The 13,637-nt window shown below is 40.2% G+C and overlaps 2 protein-coding genes and 1 pseudogene across 2 annotated transcripts; 2 read left to right on the top strand and 1 right to left on the bottom strand.

Moving 5' to 3' along the window:
- The first annotated feature begins 6,924 nt into the window (after nt 1-6,924).
- On the top strand, nt 6,925-7,372 carry LOC115750194 (annotated as a pseudogene).
- Nucleotides 7,373-9,068: 1,696 nt separating this feature from the next.
- On the top strand, nt 9,069-9,615 carry LOC115750195 (monothiol glutaredoxin-S1-like). The gene has a single exon (XM_030687386.2). It carries the CDS (start codon nt 9,092-9,094, stop codon nt 9,401-9,403), a length of 312 nt encoding a protein of 103 aa, XP_030543246.1. The 5' UTR covers nt 9,069-9,091; the 3' UTR covers nt 9,404-9,615.
- Nucleotides 9,616-11,549: 1,934 nt separating this feature from the next.
- Nucleotides 11,550-13,559, bottom strand: LOC115750197. Its single transcript, XM_048278958.1, has 3 exons — nt 13,420-13,559; nt 12,011-12,219; nt 11,550-11,949 (listed from the first exon to the last, which is right to left on the bottom strand). Exons 1-2 carry the CDS (start codon nt 13,467-13,469, stop codon nt 12,027-12,029), a joined length of 243 nt encoding a protein of 80 aa, XP_048134915.1. The 5' UTR covers nt 13,470-13,559; the 3' UTR covers nt 11,550-11,949; nt 12,011-12,026.
- Nucleotides 13,560-13,637: the final 78 nt, after the last annotated feature.

Raw genomic sequence — 13,637 nt, 5'->3', positions numbered from 1 at the left:
GTCGAAAAGGATGGAAAGAGCCGCCGATCCGGGCGTCGAGTTGTGGGGCTTGGATCCATTTCCCTACCATAAAGGTAGGGGTGACATTGATGGATCTGGGCCATCCATTTCAAAATGGACGGCCCAGATTCATCCACATCATCTTTTAAAAGGGGGAAATTTTTTGGCGGGAAATTTTAAAATTTTAAAAAAAAGTGATGTAGATCATTCCGGACCATCCATTTTTTTATTTGGACGGCCCGGATCGATCATGTTAGGCTTAGCATTGACTGATTAATTTGCGACCAAGTTGGAATAGATTATTATTGTTTTGGTTAGTGTAGTCAACGTCCCAGAGGGTAGAGATAGAAAGTGAAGTACGTGATAAGGCTTAGAACTCGCCACTCAAGTATACAATTGTGATTTATGGGTTGCCCAGGTCCGGAATTTCTACTTTTGTTAGGAGCAAATATTTGTGAGTAACGTTAGAGTAGTTCAAACAGATTTGGGGGGTTTGGTCCTCGCTTGCTTGATATGTTAATCTCCCTAGCGGTAGTCATAACTATTATGGTTGAATACAATGCGTCATATCCCAATGGCGTGCTTAGACATAGAACATAGCATGAGCATGCGTGTCCCGAACTCATACCAAGTAAAACTTGTGGAAATGGAACAAGCGCTTGAAAACAATATACCCCATGGAGCGTATGGGAGAACCTTGCTTTGTGATCGGGCCGGTCTCGGAGGTGGTGCGAGACGACATCAAATCAGCTCATAGATGAAATGGTGGAATCAAGGGCGTTCTTTGGCATGTTCTTGTGCATATAGACTTGACTGACATTTTTGGCATTGCATCCTCTTATGTCACCACTGATGATTTTCTTTATGTTAACTTCTTCCTTTATTTGCATTTTTCTTTTTCTTTCTCTCCTTTCAATTTGTTCGTGCACACCCGCTACCTCGACCGCCACCTGTCAGCTCTTTACTAGAACCGCCCCTCCCTCTCGAGCAAAGGTCGCAATCTCATATCCACGGTCGCCGGCCAGATGTGCTAAGCTTGTCCAGACTTTACATACATTAACCCAATCATTTAAAGGCCTTAGCTTTTAAGTCTAAGGCACTTCTCAAACGATGCAAGCATGGACCTTCTTTTCTCAAGATTTGGATCCGAACTGCCGTACGTGCATTTCTCTTAAGCCGGCCATAAATACACGAACATCTAATTGTTAAGGTATGAGCAGGACGGAGGGATTACGTAATTCACGAGATGGTAGTCGATGGCTCAATGACGCCGACATTTCAACACTAGTAAAGGAAAAGAAGAGTAATTTTTCATTTGAAACTACCTTAACCTGACGCTACGGTCAAGTTCCAAGTTCTCCCATGTTGCAACGTCGTCTTTTGAGCAACTTTAAATTTATCACAACCTTTATTTTTAAAACACTTATTACTAAATCTTTGGCACTTCCTATATGCCAATGCCTATTGGCTCTTTAAATATTTAATAGACAAAAAAAAAAGACTATTTAATCACGTGTCTGAGATTGTCTGACTTTCCAGGCTGCATGTACGTGGCAGAATCTGGCCTTTTGGAAAATTACAGTCGGTGTCTTTTCTAGGAAAAGCATGCTATATAACTTTTCTTATCTTGACAAAGGAGAAAAGTGGATACATTTTCTCAAGAAGAAAAGGAAACAGAGAAGAGAAGAGAAGATAAAGTGGGTACTTCTTTTGGTGATTACATGCATCCATGTGATATTCAGACATTATCATAATAAGCAAAAAAATCTTGATCTCTTGTCTCTATCTTATTATCTTTTTGTCGATTGAATGGGCCCGTATGATACGATTTGATTTAGTGATTCCGATTAGAATTGATTTTTTCTTGTTCCGTTCCCTAAATGAGTTTTGCATGGTACAATTATGATCCAGTGATTCTCATTAGAATTGGTTTTTTCTTATTTTGTTCCGTAAATGAGTTTTGCATGGTACAATTCTGATCCAGTTATTCTAATTAGAATTGATTTTTTCTTATCTTGTTCATAAATGAGTTTTAGAGAATTAGGAATGTACTTAATAACTACACAAAATTTCTGTTTCTGAATCAAAAACGCATTTGGCTACTGCATAAAATTTATGTTCCCGGGAACAATTTCTCTTCTCAATTTTTGTCATTTAAGTCAAATAATTACATAGTTACTTTGTGAAATTTCATCATACATTTGGAATTAATTGAAGATTAATTTATATTAATTCTCTTATATAACATATTGCATATTGCATCTAACATTTTTTGTGCCATTCTGTCTAATTTTTCCGTCGTAACGAGTCATTTTAAGCTTGAAAAGAGAGAAACCATATTGGGTTACTGTGTGATTTCAAATTAATTTAGTTAGTTACCTTTTAATTCTCACTTATCCAAATAAAGTTTAGGCTCTCATAAGCAATATTATTGTGGTACAATAATCCGTTATTGAATATGGCTACAATGAATAGGTCAATTATTGTAATAGAACTTAAATAGAGATGTTGATTTTAGCCTATTTAATCCCTACCTTCAAAACGCAAATATATTATGTGTGTGTGTATTTCCGAAAAGTTATTCTTTTTTCCAGAATCAACTTTTTTTAATTCTTATTTTTGCTCCAAAATTGTTCCCGGAAGCATAATCAAAATCAGAATCATTTACTTTAACAAATATGTTTCCCATGCTTTTTTCTTCCATGAAACAGAATCAGAAAATCAGAATCGTTGTCATGTAGGCTCTAAATGATTTGTTGAGCTATTTGAGTCAAGTGCAAAACAAGCATACATTGCAAAAAGCAGTGCAACCCATTGAGTTTGAGTTGAACATGTTGATGCATGCTTATTTAAAACCCCAAAAAAGATAGATTGTCTCGAGTGCATAAGTAGCAATGTTGTAATTAGCAATTTGCACGTCGATGCATTGCATGCGATAAGTATTGTTAGTCTTTGTTGTTCATGGTATGTACTTGTTGCGACATAAGACCGTGAAATCCACCACAATTGTAGGACGACATAGAAACAATCGAGAAAGAGAGACAGGAACACGATTGTTTATGTCTCTCAATCCCAAGCTCTGATTACAACCCAATTAGTCCCCAACTCCGCGACTACACCGATTCGATTTTCTCCTAGGGTTTCACACAAATTTGTTGAAAGGGATTTTCTTCTCAAAACTCAGAAAGAGAACCCTAATAATACCCTCAAGAGGCTCTCATGTGTAATACTAATAAACTGTCAAAAAATAGGTTGAGAACAAACCTAAATCCTGTGTTTCCAATGCGCAGGCGCCTACTCCTTTCCTAGTATGGCCGAGAGCCCGGGGCTCCACCAACTATGGGCTACCAAAGCATGACTGTAGCAGGCCCATGGTCGCCCATAGTCTAACTAGGGGCGGGCATCTCAACCTTGGACGCCTCACCAAACTCTGCCTCGGGCCTATTTAACCTCTCTGGGATTCTATCATCCCTCGAGTGATTTGGCCAAAACTCATGACATGCTGTACAGACGTGTCAAAATTAGGTGTCAACACATGCTCAACGTGGTCTAGTGACCGAGGCGGTGCCTTGCTCCCTATGTGCACACCCATCATTAATTCTCTAAACTCAATACATGCAAGAGACTCCATTTTTTTTACCCGAATTATAGGCACACACGATTTACGGTCTCGATGGGTTTGATTCACGAGCCATGCAGTATTTTCTTATTATTTTTCAAAAAAGTTATGATTAGCCTAGACAACACCGCCCAATCATTCAATCCAAAAAATTGTATAAAAAAAAAAAGTCCGAAATTTTTTTCACTTTTGACAATTTTATCATAAACCTTTTAAGTTTATTGATTCATTCCTAAATATTTTCACATTTTGACAATTCAATCTTATTGGCCGGAAATCCCGACATGTACGCTAACTATCCTATGTGGCACCTCCAGAGTTGACGTGGATAATTTATAATAATATTTTAATATTTCTTCGAATATATCTATTTATTTATTCTTTTTTCCTTTTTTTTTCCTTTCTTTTTTCCCTCCGGTGTTAGGCGAGGGACCACCGCCCACAGAAAAAGAAAAAAGGAAAAATAAATAAAATTATTTAATAAAATTAAAATATTATAAAAAAAATTCAACATCAATGCCGACGGTGTCACGTAAATGGCGGTGTCCACATCAGCAATTTTTGATCGATAGGACCGAATTGGTAAAAGGTAAAAATGTTTAGAACTAAATCGGCAAATTTATAAGGTTCGGGGACTGAAGGTTTGGGAGTTTTTTTTGACAATTTTCCCTTGTTCAATCCATAAGCCAATTGCTACTATTGGTGAAGAATAACACGATGACAATATGCAACAAAGGTTGAATGCACATTTTCCTTTTCTTTCTACGCGTCGAATATATCAGCACTGAGGCTCGGCAGAATGTTCTCTTCCCAAATCCGACAACCGCAAAAACGTGCAGAAGCAACGATAACATTGCGGGGCCTTCGTAGGAATATTTTTCTTCTTCTCGTACGGATGTTTTGGTTGACCTATGATTTTTCTTACAATTTTCCGTAAATCAGATGATAATGGGACTTTACCATTCCATTAAAGGCACGATACCCTTCACCTTTCGGCTTACCTGAATTTGATAGGAATCCAATTCTGGATTGGGTCATATGTATACAACAGTGTGCGAGGCCAGTAAGATGAGGCAAAGCATCTTTTGCTTCAGCATATTTTGTGAATAAGGGATGACTACTTTGGTTTGTAACATTTTTTCGGGGTTGAAAATCGTATTCCCGGAAGCTTCCTACATATATCTTCAACCCTGTTGTGAGAACTATACATACGCGCTTTGCGCACGCTTTTTGCCTATAAAGGCAAATTATGAGATTGAGTGTTGCGATTTGAATTCTCGAATAAAGCGAGATCGTGCAATGCATGTACTTAAGTTTTCTCTGGTAAGCATGATATTTTGATGATGGTATGAGTACAGAGTCTTATGACCTGATTGTAGATGTCGGTTAGGAGTACATACGTGTTGAGCTATCGAGGAAATAATGATACGTCAAGAGACTAAAGTGAGAATTCAATTCCATGATAGATGACTAATTCATGTAAAAGTTCAATTGGTTAGAGAATGGCGCAGGTTATACGTTATAGAGGCAGATTAGCATTTTCCTTTTTCTCTGGCATTATAAGTGAACAAAGTGTGAATGTTGAGGCTAGAAATTAACAATTACAAGTCAACTATCATAATGTAAAACATGATTTATAAGCACTAGGAATGTTATAGCGCGCTAAAGTAGGATTATAAGATATATGTTTCTGGGGTCCAACATGGCGTAATTTAAGGCAGAAGCAATGATCAAGAACAAGAGATGAAATAGCACGAAAATTAACATGATTCAATTAATGCAGCCTACTACCCGGGAGAGCGACCATAAATTATCCACTAGAATCATTAGACTAAAACAGGTAGTCACTATCTTTTAAGGACTGCTTCGGATGGGCAGTAGAAGTCCGATTTCTTCACCTGCAATGAGTTATTCCCCAACTACGACACAAATTCTCACTATCCCTTAATCCATGTATCATTTTACACCTGCATTATCTCGAGTTGAATCTCAACCTTGGCCTGGTCAAGTTTGACAAGTTTTAACATCGACAATATATGCTCTTCAACCTCTAAACTCAATCGCCTTGGCCCAGCCAAGTTCAACGGGAAGCTGATACATGTCAGGAGTGGCCATTAATCAACAGCCGGCTCTTATACCACCTGTTGAGTATATGCATCAGAAATCGGTACTTTCGCTCGAGCACATCGCCTCGAGGGAGTTTAAGTTTGAGCTCGTTAACATATCTTGTAGGATATATAACTGCTCCACATTACACCACGAGCTGGCGTGTGACTTTTTTTCACCTAACACCCTTACACGTGCACAACAATCATTTTCAAGAAAATGTTTTCCCATCCATCCAATTCTGCCAAACAGATGGAGCCTAACTCTCCTCACTCTCTCTCGGACTTTTACTCTGATTTTTTGCAGAGCGTGAAAATCGAACCCTACATCTGAAACTAAACATTCCCACCCCACCCAATCACCTTACCACCGGGCTGCGTACCCAATGGGTGATTGTGATCTACAAAAAACGGGGTATCACCTGAGTTTATATTTAATTAAATTTGTATGTACAATATCCATATTTATAACCCACCAATCATAGATCTAATTCGAGAAAATTTCCCCTAATCAAGGTCGAAGGAAAACTTAAAGCATCACTTAATTATGTCTTGCCGCTCTAACTAAATAGAAAGATAAAAAAAAAAAAAATAGGGCTTGGACTACCACAAATTCAGCCTAGTTCAAATGCATGTCACAAAACATCATATTACCATGCTAGAGAGATGTCCGATTGATCTCAATCCAGGGCCCAGACCACGGAAAATACTGCATGCATGGGAATATATTCCACTATATATATATATATATATGTGTGTGTGTGTGTGTGTATTCAAGTTCTAGATGGCAAAACAGTTACTTCACATGGCCAAAAATATATATATGTTCTATTAACTGTGCATCAAGCTAAAGGAGATTGCAACTTGCGACACAAAGGTCAACCTCACTTAATCATGAGGTCGATAAAGGAATAAGATCAGACGTACCACATGTATTATTCTCCACCTAGAAAGTTCGTAAATAAACCCTTTTTATCTCTAATATTATTCTAGCAAACAAACATAACAAGTGGCCCAAAACAAGTGAATCCACTGCCTTACCAAAAAAAAAAAAAAAAAACAAGTGAATCCACTGTACACTTGACGAGTTTCTATAAAAGGACCTTAAAAAGCCAAGCCATTTTCTCACGAGCAGACCCAAGGCAAAGCGCTAAAGCACATACAAGCTCGCTCACACAAAACTATAATCTCGAGGCTTCGGATAATTCGCCGTTCGGCGGCATGGACACGGCGCTGGCGGGGCTCGTGAAGGACAAGCCAGTGGTGATATTCAGCAAGAGCACCTGCTGCATGAGCCACACCGTGAAGTCGCTCATCCTGAGCTACGGTGTGAACCCGACAGTGTACGAGCTCGACGAGATCCCGAACGGCGAGCAGATCGAGCTCGTGCTGGTCCAGCTCGGGCGGGGCGAGGTCGTTCCCACCGTGTTCATCCACCAGAAGTACGTCGGCGGCCCGAACGAGCTCATGAACCACCAGTTGAGGGGGATCTGGTCCCTCTTCTCCTAGAGGCCAGAGCTATTTGGATATAGAGACTGAAGATATAAGTACATGCAACTTTCGTTAGTTTTCCCTCCGTATAATAATAATACGTCTAAAAAACACGAGCGAGACCGTATTACGAATATGAAAAGGCGGACTTTTTGGTAGCTTTGTTCTCTGACCCTAATGGCTGCGCTCGATGGAAGATGACAGCCTTCTTCTCTGTTTTTCTTTCTTTCTTTCTTTTTTGATGATTTTTTAGGTCTTTTAATATGTATGGGAAGTCCTTGTACTGTTCTAAATTATGTTTTGAGGTAATGAGAAAGATTTGCGGTGGTAAACTTCAAATGTGTAAGCTCCTAAATTTTCAAGTCAATGAAGTAAACTTCCAGTCTTAAATTGCGTTATATCACTCTATATATATACTCTTATGGCATCAAATGATATGCGCGCCCCCCGAAATTTATGTAGGCGAATGAATATCATTCAATTCCATGATAGATAATTGACTCTTACAAGAGTTCAATTGGTTGGAGAATACCGCAAGGTTATATATACTTCATATAACATGACAATCTGTATTGATCAAGGCAGATTAGCAATTTTCTTTTTCTCTGGCATGGAGCCTGCCAGCATGTATAGGTGAACAAAGTGTGAATATTGAGGCACAATCAACTCAAGAAATTCACGGTAACAAGTCAACTATCACAATCAAAAATATGATTTAGCACTTGGCTAGTATGACATGCACATTTCTTTTGCCAAACATGGCGTAATAGAAGGCAAAAGCAATGATCAAGAACAAGGAAGGAAATAGCACGAAAATGTATGTGATTCGGTTGACGCGGCCTAGCACAAGGGGGAGCTACCATAGAAATAAAAACATCCCTTAGAACCATTAGACTACAATAGGCAGTCACTATCTTTTAAGGACTGTTTGGGATCGGCAATAGAAGTTCGATTTCTTGGACTTTTAAGCGAAAATTGATCTAACCAAATACGTAATTGATAGACTTGGACTTAGGCTCTCCGTTAGCGATCTTCGTAGGTGCACCTTAACAAGGACCATTTTTTCTCCATCTAAACTTTGAGAAAACTTTCCTCCGACTAATCTTCCGATTAGCGAGTTACGAAAAATGGGCATTTTCCGGTATCATATTTAACCAAGTTTGCACGTGTGATATCCATATTTGTAACCCACAATTAGATATCGGGTTCGAGAAAAAAAAAATCCCCTTAATCAGGGACGAAGGAGAACTCAAACCATCACTTAATTAGAGTTTGCCGTTGTAACAAAAAAAAAAAAAATGTTGGGGCTTGGAATACTCACCAGACTACCATGCTAGGAGATGTCCCATTGATTAGGATCTTTCTTCGCCATCGGACTCATCATGTCCTCAATCCAGGCCACGTCCAAAAATTCTGCATGCATGGGAATATATTCCACTATGTTTTTTTCAAGTTCTAGATGGCAACACAGTTCCTTCACGTGGCCAAAAACATATGTTCTATTACAATCACTGTGCATCAAGCTAAAGGAGATTGCAACTTGCGACCCAAAGGTCAACATCACTTAACCATAAGGTTGATATTGGAATAAGATCTCACGTACGGTTCCTCGTATATTGTTCGCACCCTAGAAACATTGCAAATAAACCCTTTTTTTTTTTTTATCTCTAACATTATGCTTGCCAGAATTTTAATTAAATTTTTATAAGATAGGCGCCCCATAAAAGAGAATCCATCCACAGTGCAACAGCTGATGAGTTTCTATAAAAGGACCTCAAACCCAAAGCCATTCTCTCACAAGCAGACCCAAAGCACGCACTAGCTCACATACGCAAACGATTGTCTGGACGCTAAGGCTACGTCTTCGTCCGGCGGCATGGACACGGCGCTGGCAGGGCTCGTGAAGGACAAGGCGGTGGTGATATTCAGCAAGAGCACCTGCTGCATGAGCCACACCGTGAAGTCGCTCATACTGAGCTACGGAGCCAACCCGACGGTGTACGAGCTCGACGAGATCCCGAACGGCAAGCAGATCGAGCGCGCGCTGGTCCAGCTCGGCCGGTGCGAGGTCGTCCCTACCGTGTTCATCGGCCAGAAGTACATCGGCGGCCCGAACGAGCTCATGAGCCACCAGTTGAGGGGGACTCTGGTCCCTCTCCTCCGAGAGGCCAGAGCTATCTGGATATAAGACTAAAAAAAAATAGTATTTGCAACTTTCTTCAGTTTTCCCTCAGTATAACAATAACAATACGTCTAAAATAGACGAGCGAGATCGTGCTACGAATATGAAAAGGCGGACTTTTTGGTAGCTTTGTTTTGCTAACCCTATTGGCTGCGCTCTATGGAAGATGACAGCCTTCTTCTCTGTTTTTTTTTTCCCCTTTTCTTTTGCTTTATGAGGTCTTTTGATATGTGTGGGAAGTCCCTGTATTGCTCTAAATTTAGGTTTTGAGGTGGTAAACTTCAATGTGTAAGCGCCCCTATTCTCAAGTCAATGAAGTAAACTTCTAGTCCTAAATTTCATTACATCGCTCTAAAGTATATTGAAATCATACGCACCCAGTGCGGTCAAACATGACTCCTGATCATGTTTAACTCGAGTCGGATATAGATAAGCAGCATTGCAACATGTCGAGATTCAAGTTAATTTATTCGAATAGCAAATTTCGAATGGATAGCAACGTGCACCAAGAACGACTAGCGATCTGAGTTTCGAGCGATACGAGACCGATCGAATCTAATCGTACTTATGCATTGGGCTCACATGAACGGTCAGGTGATGCAAGTTGATCTCCAGTTACACTAGCTTCTTAGCACAAAGGCGTCGATGCACCCATTTCCGTCGTACCATAGCACTTGAATCAAATGCTAAACTGTTGCATGCAACTCTTCTGGTCTAGAAGAAGGCACGTGATGCAGGCGATGTGATTTCACAACCAAAGAAGAAAGACTTTCACAAATCGTGCCAATCACGCTTTAATTTAGAAATTTATGTTCGTTTTGGTAGAATTATTGATATTTGATTGGGTAAAAGAAGGAAGTTAGGCTTATTTTTGACAATGGCAATGGCGACGTCCTTAACTGCTACCTACCGAAAGCCGAATGAGAAGAGGCAAAAAGTTAAGGCCCCGTAGGTGTAAGTTCGTTCCATCATCGACAGTCGAAAAGTATTTCCAACGAAGGAACAGATGACATATGATGTGGAAGAAGCTTCAAAATCCCAAAAAAGAACAAAAACAAAACCCGCCCCGATTTCCCTTTTTCCGAATCTTTTTAGCCGCCACCGCCGTCGGGGGTAATTGTCCAAAAACTCTTGAACCTACAGTGCGCAAGTCAACTCGGCCCTAGACTTTCCACTTTGATTTATTTAATTCTAAACCTTTTGATAATTAGCGATTATAGTCCTTCCGGCCAAATGAGATCATTGACGTGGACACCGACCACGTAAAGAGGACTACATTGACAAATCGTCAAAAGATACAGAACTGAATTGATCATATGAAAAAGTTTAGAACTTAATTGACCGTCGGCAATAGATTTATGACTTTTCGGACAATTTTTCTCCGCCACAACAACGTCGTTCAGCCAAACATATAGATGACTTTCGCATGAATAATATCTCTACAATCACAATTATGGGCTTGACAATAAGAAACGAGCAGTTCCGATGAAATCTTTATGTCACACAATCCTGTTTATTATGTACTATCGAGGTACATATGTAACAATTTTACGAGAAATATGTCTTCCATCTCAAAATATTAGTGTCAAGAAGAATCGCAAGCATATATGACGCATGATCATTGCAATTCTTATTTTCATCCTCACTTTATGATCTGACTCCTAATGCAGTTCCCTTAAAACAAAAAATCCATGGAAATGCATGTATTTGATTGACAACGACCATGACCTAACCTCGTTTAGCCATCAATCATACTACGCAGCATGCTTTTCATAGCAAAACTCATCTCCTTTTTTCGGTTCGCATAGATTAAACTCCGAACGGAATCGATTTAGACATCTAATTTGCACACATGAAGATATGCGGTCCAAGGTAGATGTATACAGCCAAAGTAAAAAAACATTACGCGATGTTTGGGTAAACAACTTACACTACCGCTGAGAATGGAAGGACGCAAAACAGAGAATTCACATCAACAATCCAACATTATCCATGTGCACGTTATGGAGGACCTAAAGGAGAGAACAATCAAGAAGAGAGTCTACTTTTTCAAAGTACAACCAACAGACAGCATTCTCACCAATTTCTCAGAACAAAGAATGTCAGCAACAGCAAAGTACCCGTTCCGGGGAATTTTGCTACCACGTTCTTCTTCCCATTATGAGTCCGTGAAAGAAAGTGCGGCAAAGATAAGATCAAACCTGCAATGATGCAACTCGGAAAGGTACCTCCACTTTTTCACTACAGAAACACTCTAAAGCTAGGTGAACTACATAAGAGTAAGACAAGAGTATTAGGCACCTTCTCAAAGGTAAGCATAGAGTCATTCGCTGCCTAATTTAAGGGTACGAGCAAGCACAACTTAGTTCGCATTTCCTTTTTCATGCAATGCATGGCATACACATCCTTCGGCAAAAATAATAGTCAGTTTAGCAACTGGGCAGGAAAAGAAGGAACTAGCATGCCTTCCACTCATTACTACTTCTATGATTCCTACCATCAACAATTGCTACCAATCAAATCAGCGATGAAATGGATCTTGTGGGAAGTAGATCGTTGTGCGCATTCTCTGAACAGAGCATCAGAAATAGCTTGCACACGGTGAAGAGTCAGAGCTATCGGTCTTCCCTCATGATTCGATATAATCTCTCAAGAACGGGTTTCTTTTCTCTAGTTCGGCACTTTTTCTCCAAGCTCCTACTGCTCGGCAGACTGTGGCATTGGCCTCATTTATCTCCTCAGTCGAGAACTTGTGCTCTATGATTCCCAAAGGTCCGGGCTGCAACACCCTCACTACTGTTTCCGCTTCTTGCTCCAACTGCCTGTGGAAGGGGGAAATGACGTACAAATCAAAAGGCGAAGAAAAAAGGTAGAAACAGAGAAAACAAAAAGGCCAAGATCATCCATAGCTATAGCAGGAGTATTAGCAAAGTGGAAACTGCAAAGGGAGAAGCAACCATGAGGGGGCAAAAAGGAAGAGCCGACTGCACATTACATGATATTCGTGGTGTCACTTTAACCTCTGTAACTGAAAAGCCTACTTGTGCAAAAAGAAGGCTTTTTTTCTTTTCGGGGTCAAGTATTAACTCGCCACAAGAGTGAACTTCCATGAACCGGCTCAAGGACACAAGAAATCGATTACTACGTCCATAACTTTATCTTGGAAAAGACAGAACCAAAGGGCAGGGATATAACAATCAACTATCATTCTCGAATTGTAAAAGGCTCAAGCATGACTTGACCTCATTCACACCTTATAACATCTTAAAACTCTGCTAAGCGTGGCTAACCAATATCAGGAAGAAAAGGTAGATACAGAAGATCAATCAGTCTCGCTTAACGATTTCCTGATCAGATTATTGTCCATATCACAGGAGATCAATGTCGATCCCAGAAATTAACAACCCCCCCCAAAGTGTTATGAGTTCCATTTTTAGACCAAATGATACAATGCAGGCGAGAGCTTCCAAGCTTCATGCGGATATTGAACGGCAAATAAGTTATCACGCCCAAGCATCCACCTTTGAGTCTCAGACCATTATTCCGACAACCAAGTATTCAATTCAACCTATGGAAGAATCACACAGGCATAGGTTTCCTGCCATTGAAACTTATGCCCCACAATCCATCATGTCTTGTGAGAATCACTGATTCATCCACATGGGCATGTGATTCATCCTCCTCCCTGTTTTCATCCGTTTCAGGAAACCCATTTGTTTCGACTGGGGGTCTTCTTAATTTGATTGGAACACAACACCAAGCAAATTTAAAAAAATTAGAGAGAGAGAGAGAGAGAGAGAGAGAGAGAGAGAGAGAGAGAACTAATCTAACTGAGCATGCCCAATCGAGCAGAAACAGAACTAGAAAGAGAATTAGAGACCATTATAACCGGAATCAACTAAACACCCAGAAATTCGACGGTCAATTAACCCCACAGCTCTTGCTCAATCGCAATCACGCAGAAGGGGGAAAAAAAGAAGGCAAAACACATTCGGGTTGAAGCGAGATCATCAGTCGCTTACTTGAAGAGACGGGAAAAGGGTAAGGAGCTGGACAGGCGCGAGAACGACATCGCGTGGTGGTCACTCTGTCTCTCTCCGATTTTTCAATCACCGCAGAAGATGCACCGCGCTGTGCTCCTGCAGCAAACAAGCTTTGAAGAAGAGGAAGAAGCTAGGAACGGCGTCGTTCTTGGATCTCCCCTAAAGCATAATCCTCTCGAGAGCCCACAGGACAAACA

The sequence above is a fragment of the Rhodamnia argentea genome, chromosome 1 (genome assembly GCF_020921035.1).
Source record: "Rhodamnia argentea isolate NSW1041297 chromosome 1, ASM2092103v1, whole genome shotgun sequence".
Classification (NCBI taxonomy): Eukaryota; Viridiplantae; Streptophyta; class Magnoliopsida; order Myrtales; family Myrtaceae; genus Rhodamnia; species Rhodamnia argentea.
This window is presented reverse-complemented; position numbering and strand designations above follow the sequence as displayed.

Excerpts from the sequence above, each read along its gene's own strand:
- LOC115750195 (XM_030687386.2), top strand. The coding sequence starts at position 9,092 with ATGGACACGGCGCTGGCAGGGCTCGTGAAGGACAAGGCGGTGGTGATA.
- LOC115750197 (XM_048278958.1), bottom strand. The coding sequence starts at position 13,469 with ATGTCGTTCTCGCGCCTGTCCAGCTCCTTACCCTTTTCCCGTCTCTTC. Across the intron at positions 12,220-13,419 it reads CCCTTTTCCCGTCTCTTCAA|GCAGTTGGAGCAAGAAGCGG; the intron begins GTAAGCGACTGA and ends CCCCTTCCACAG.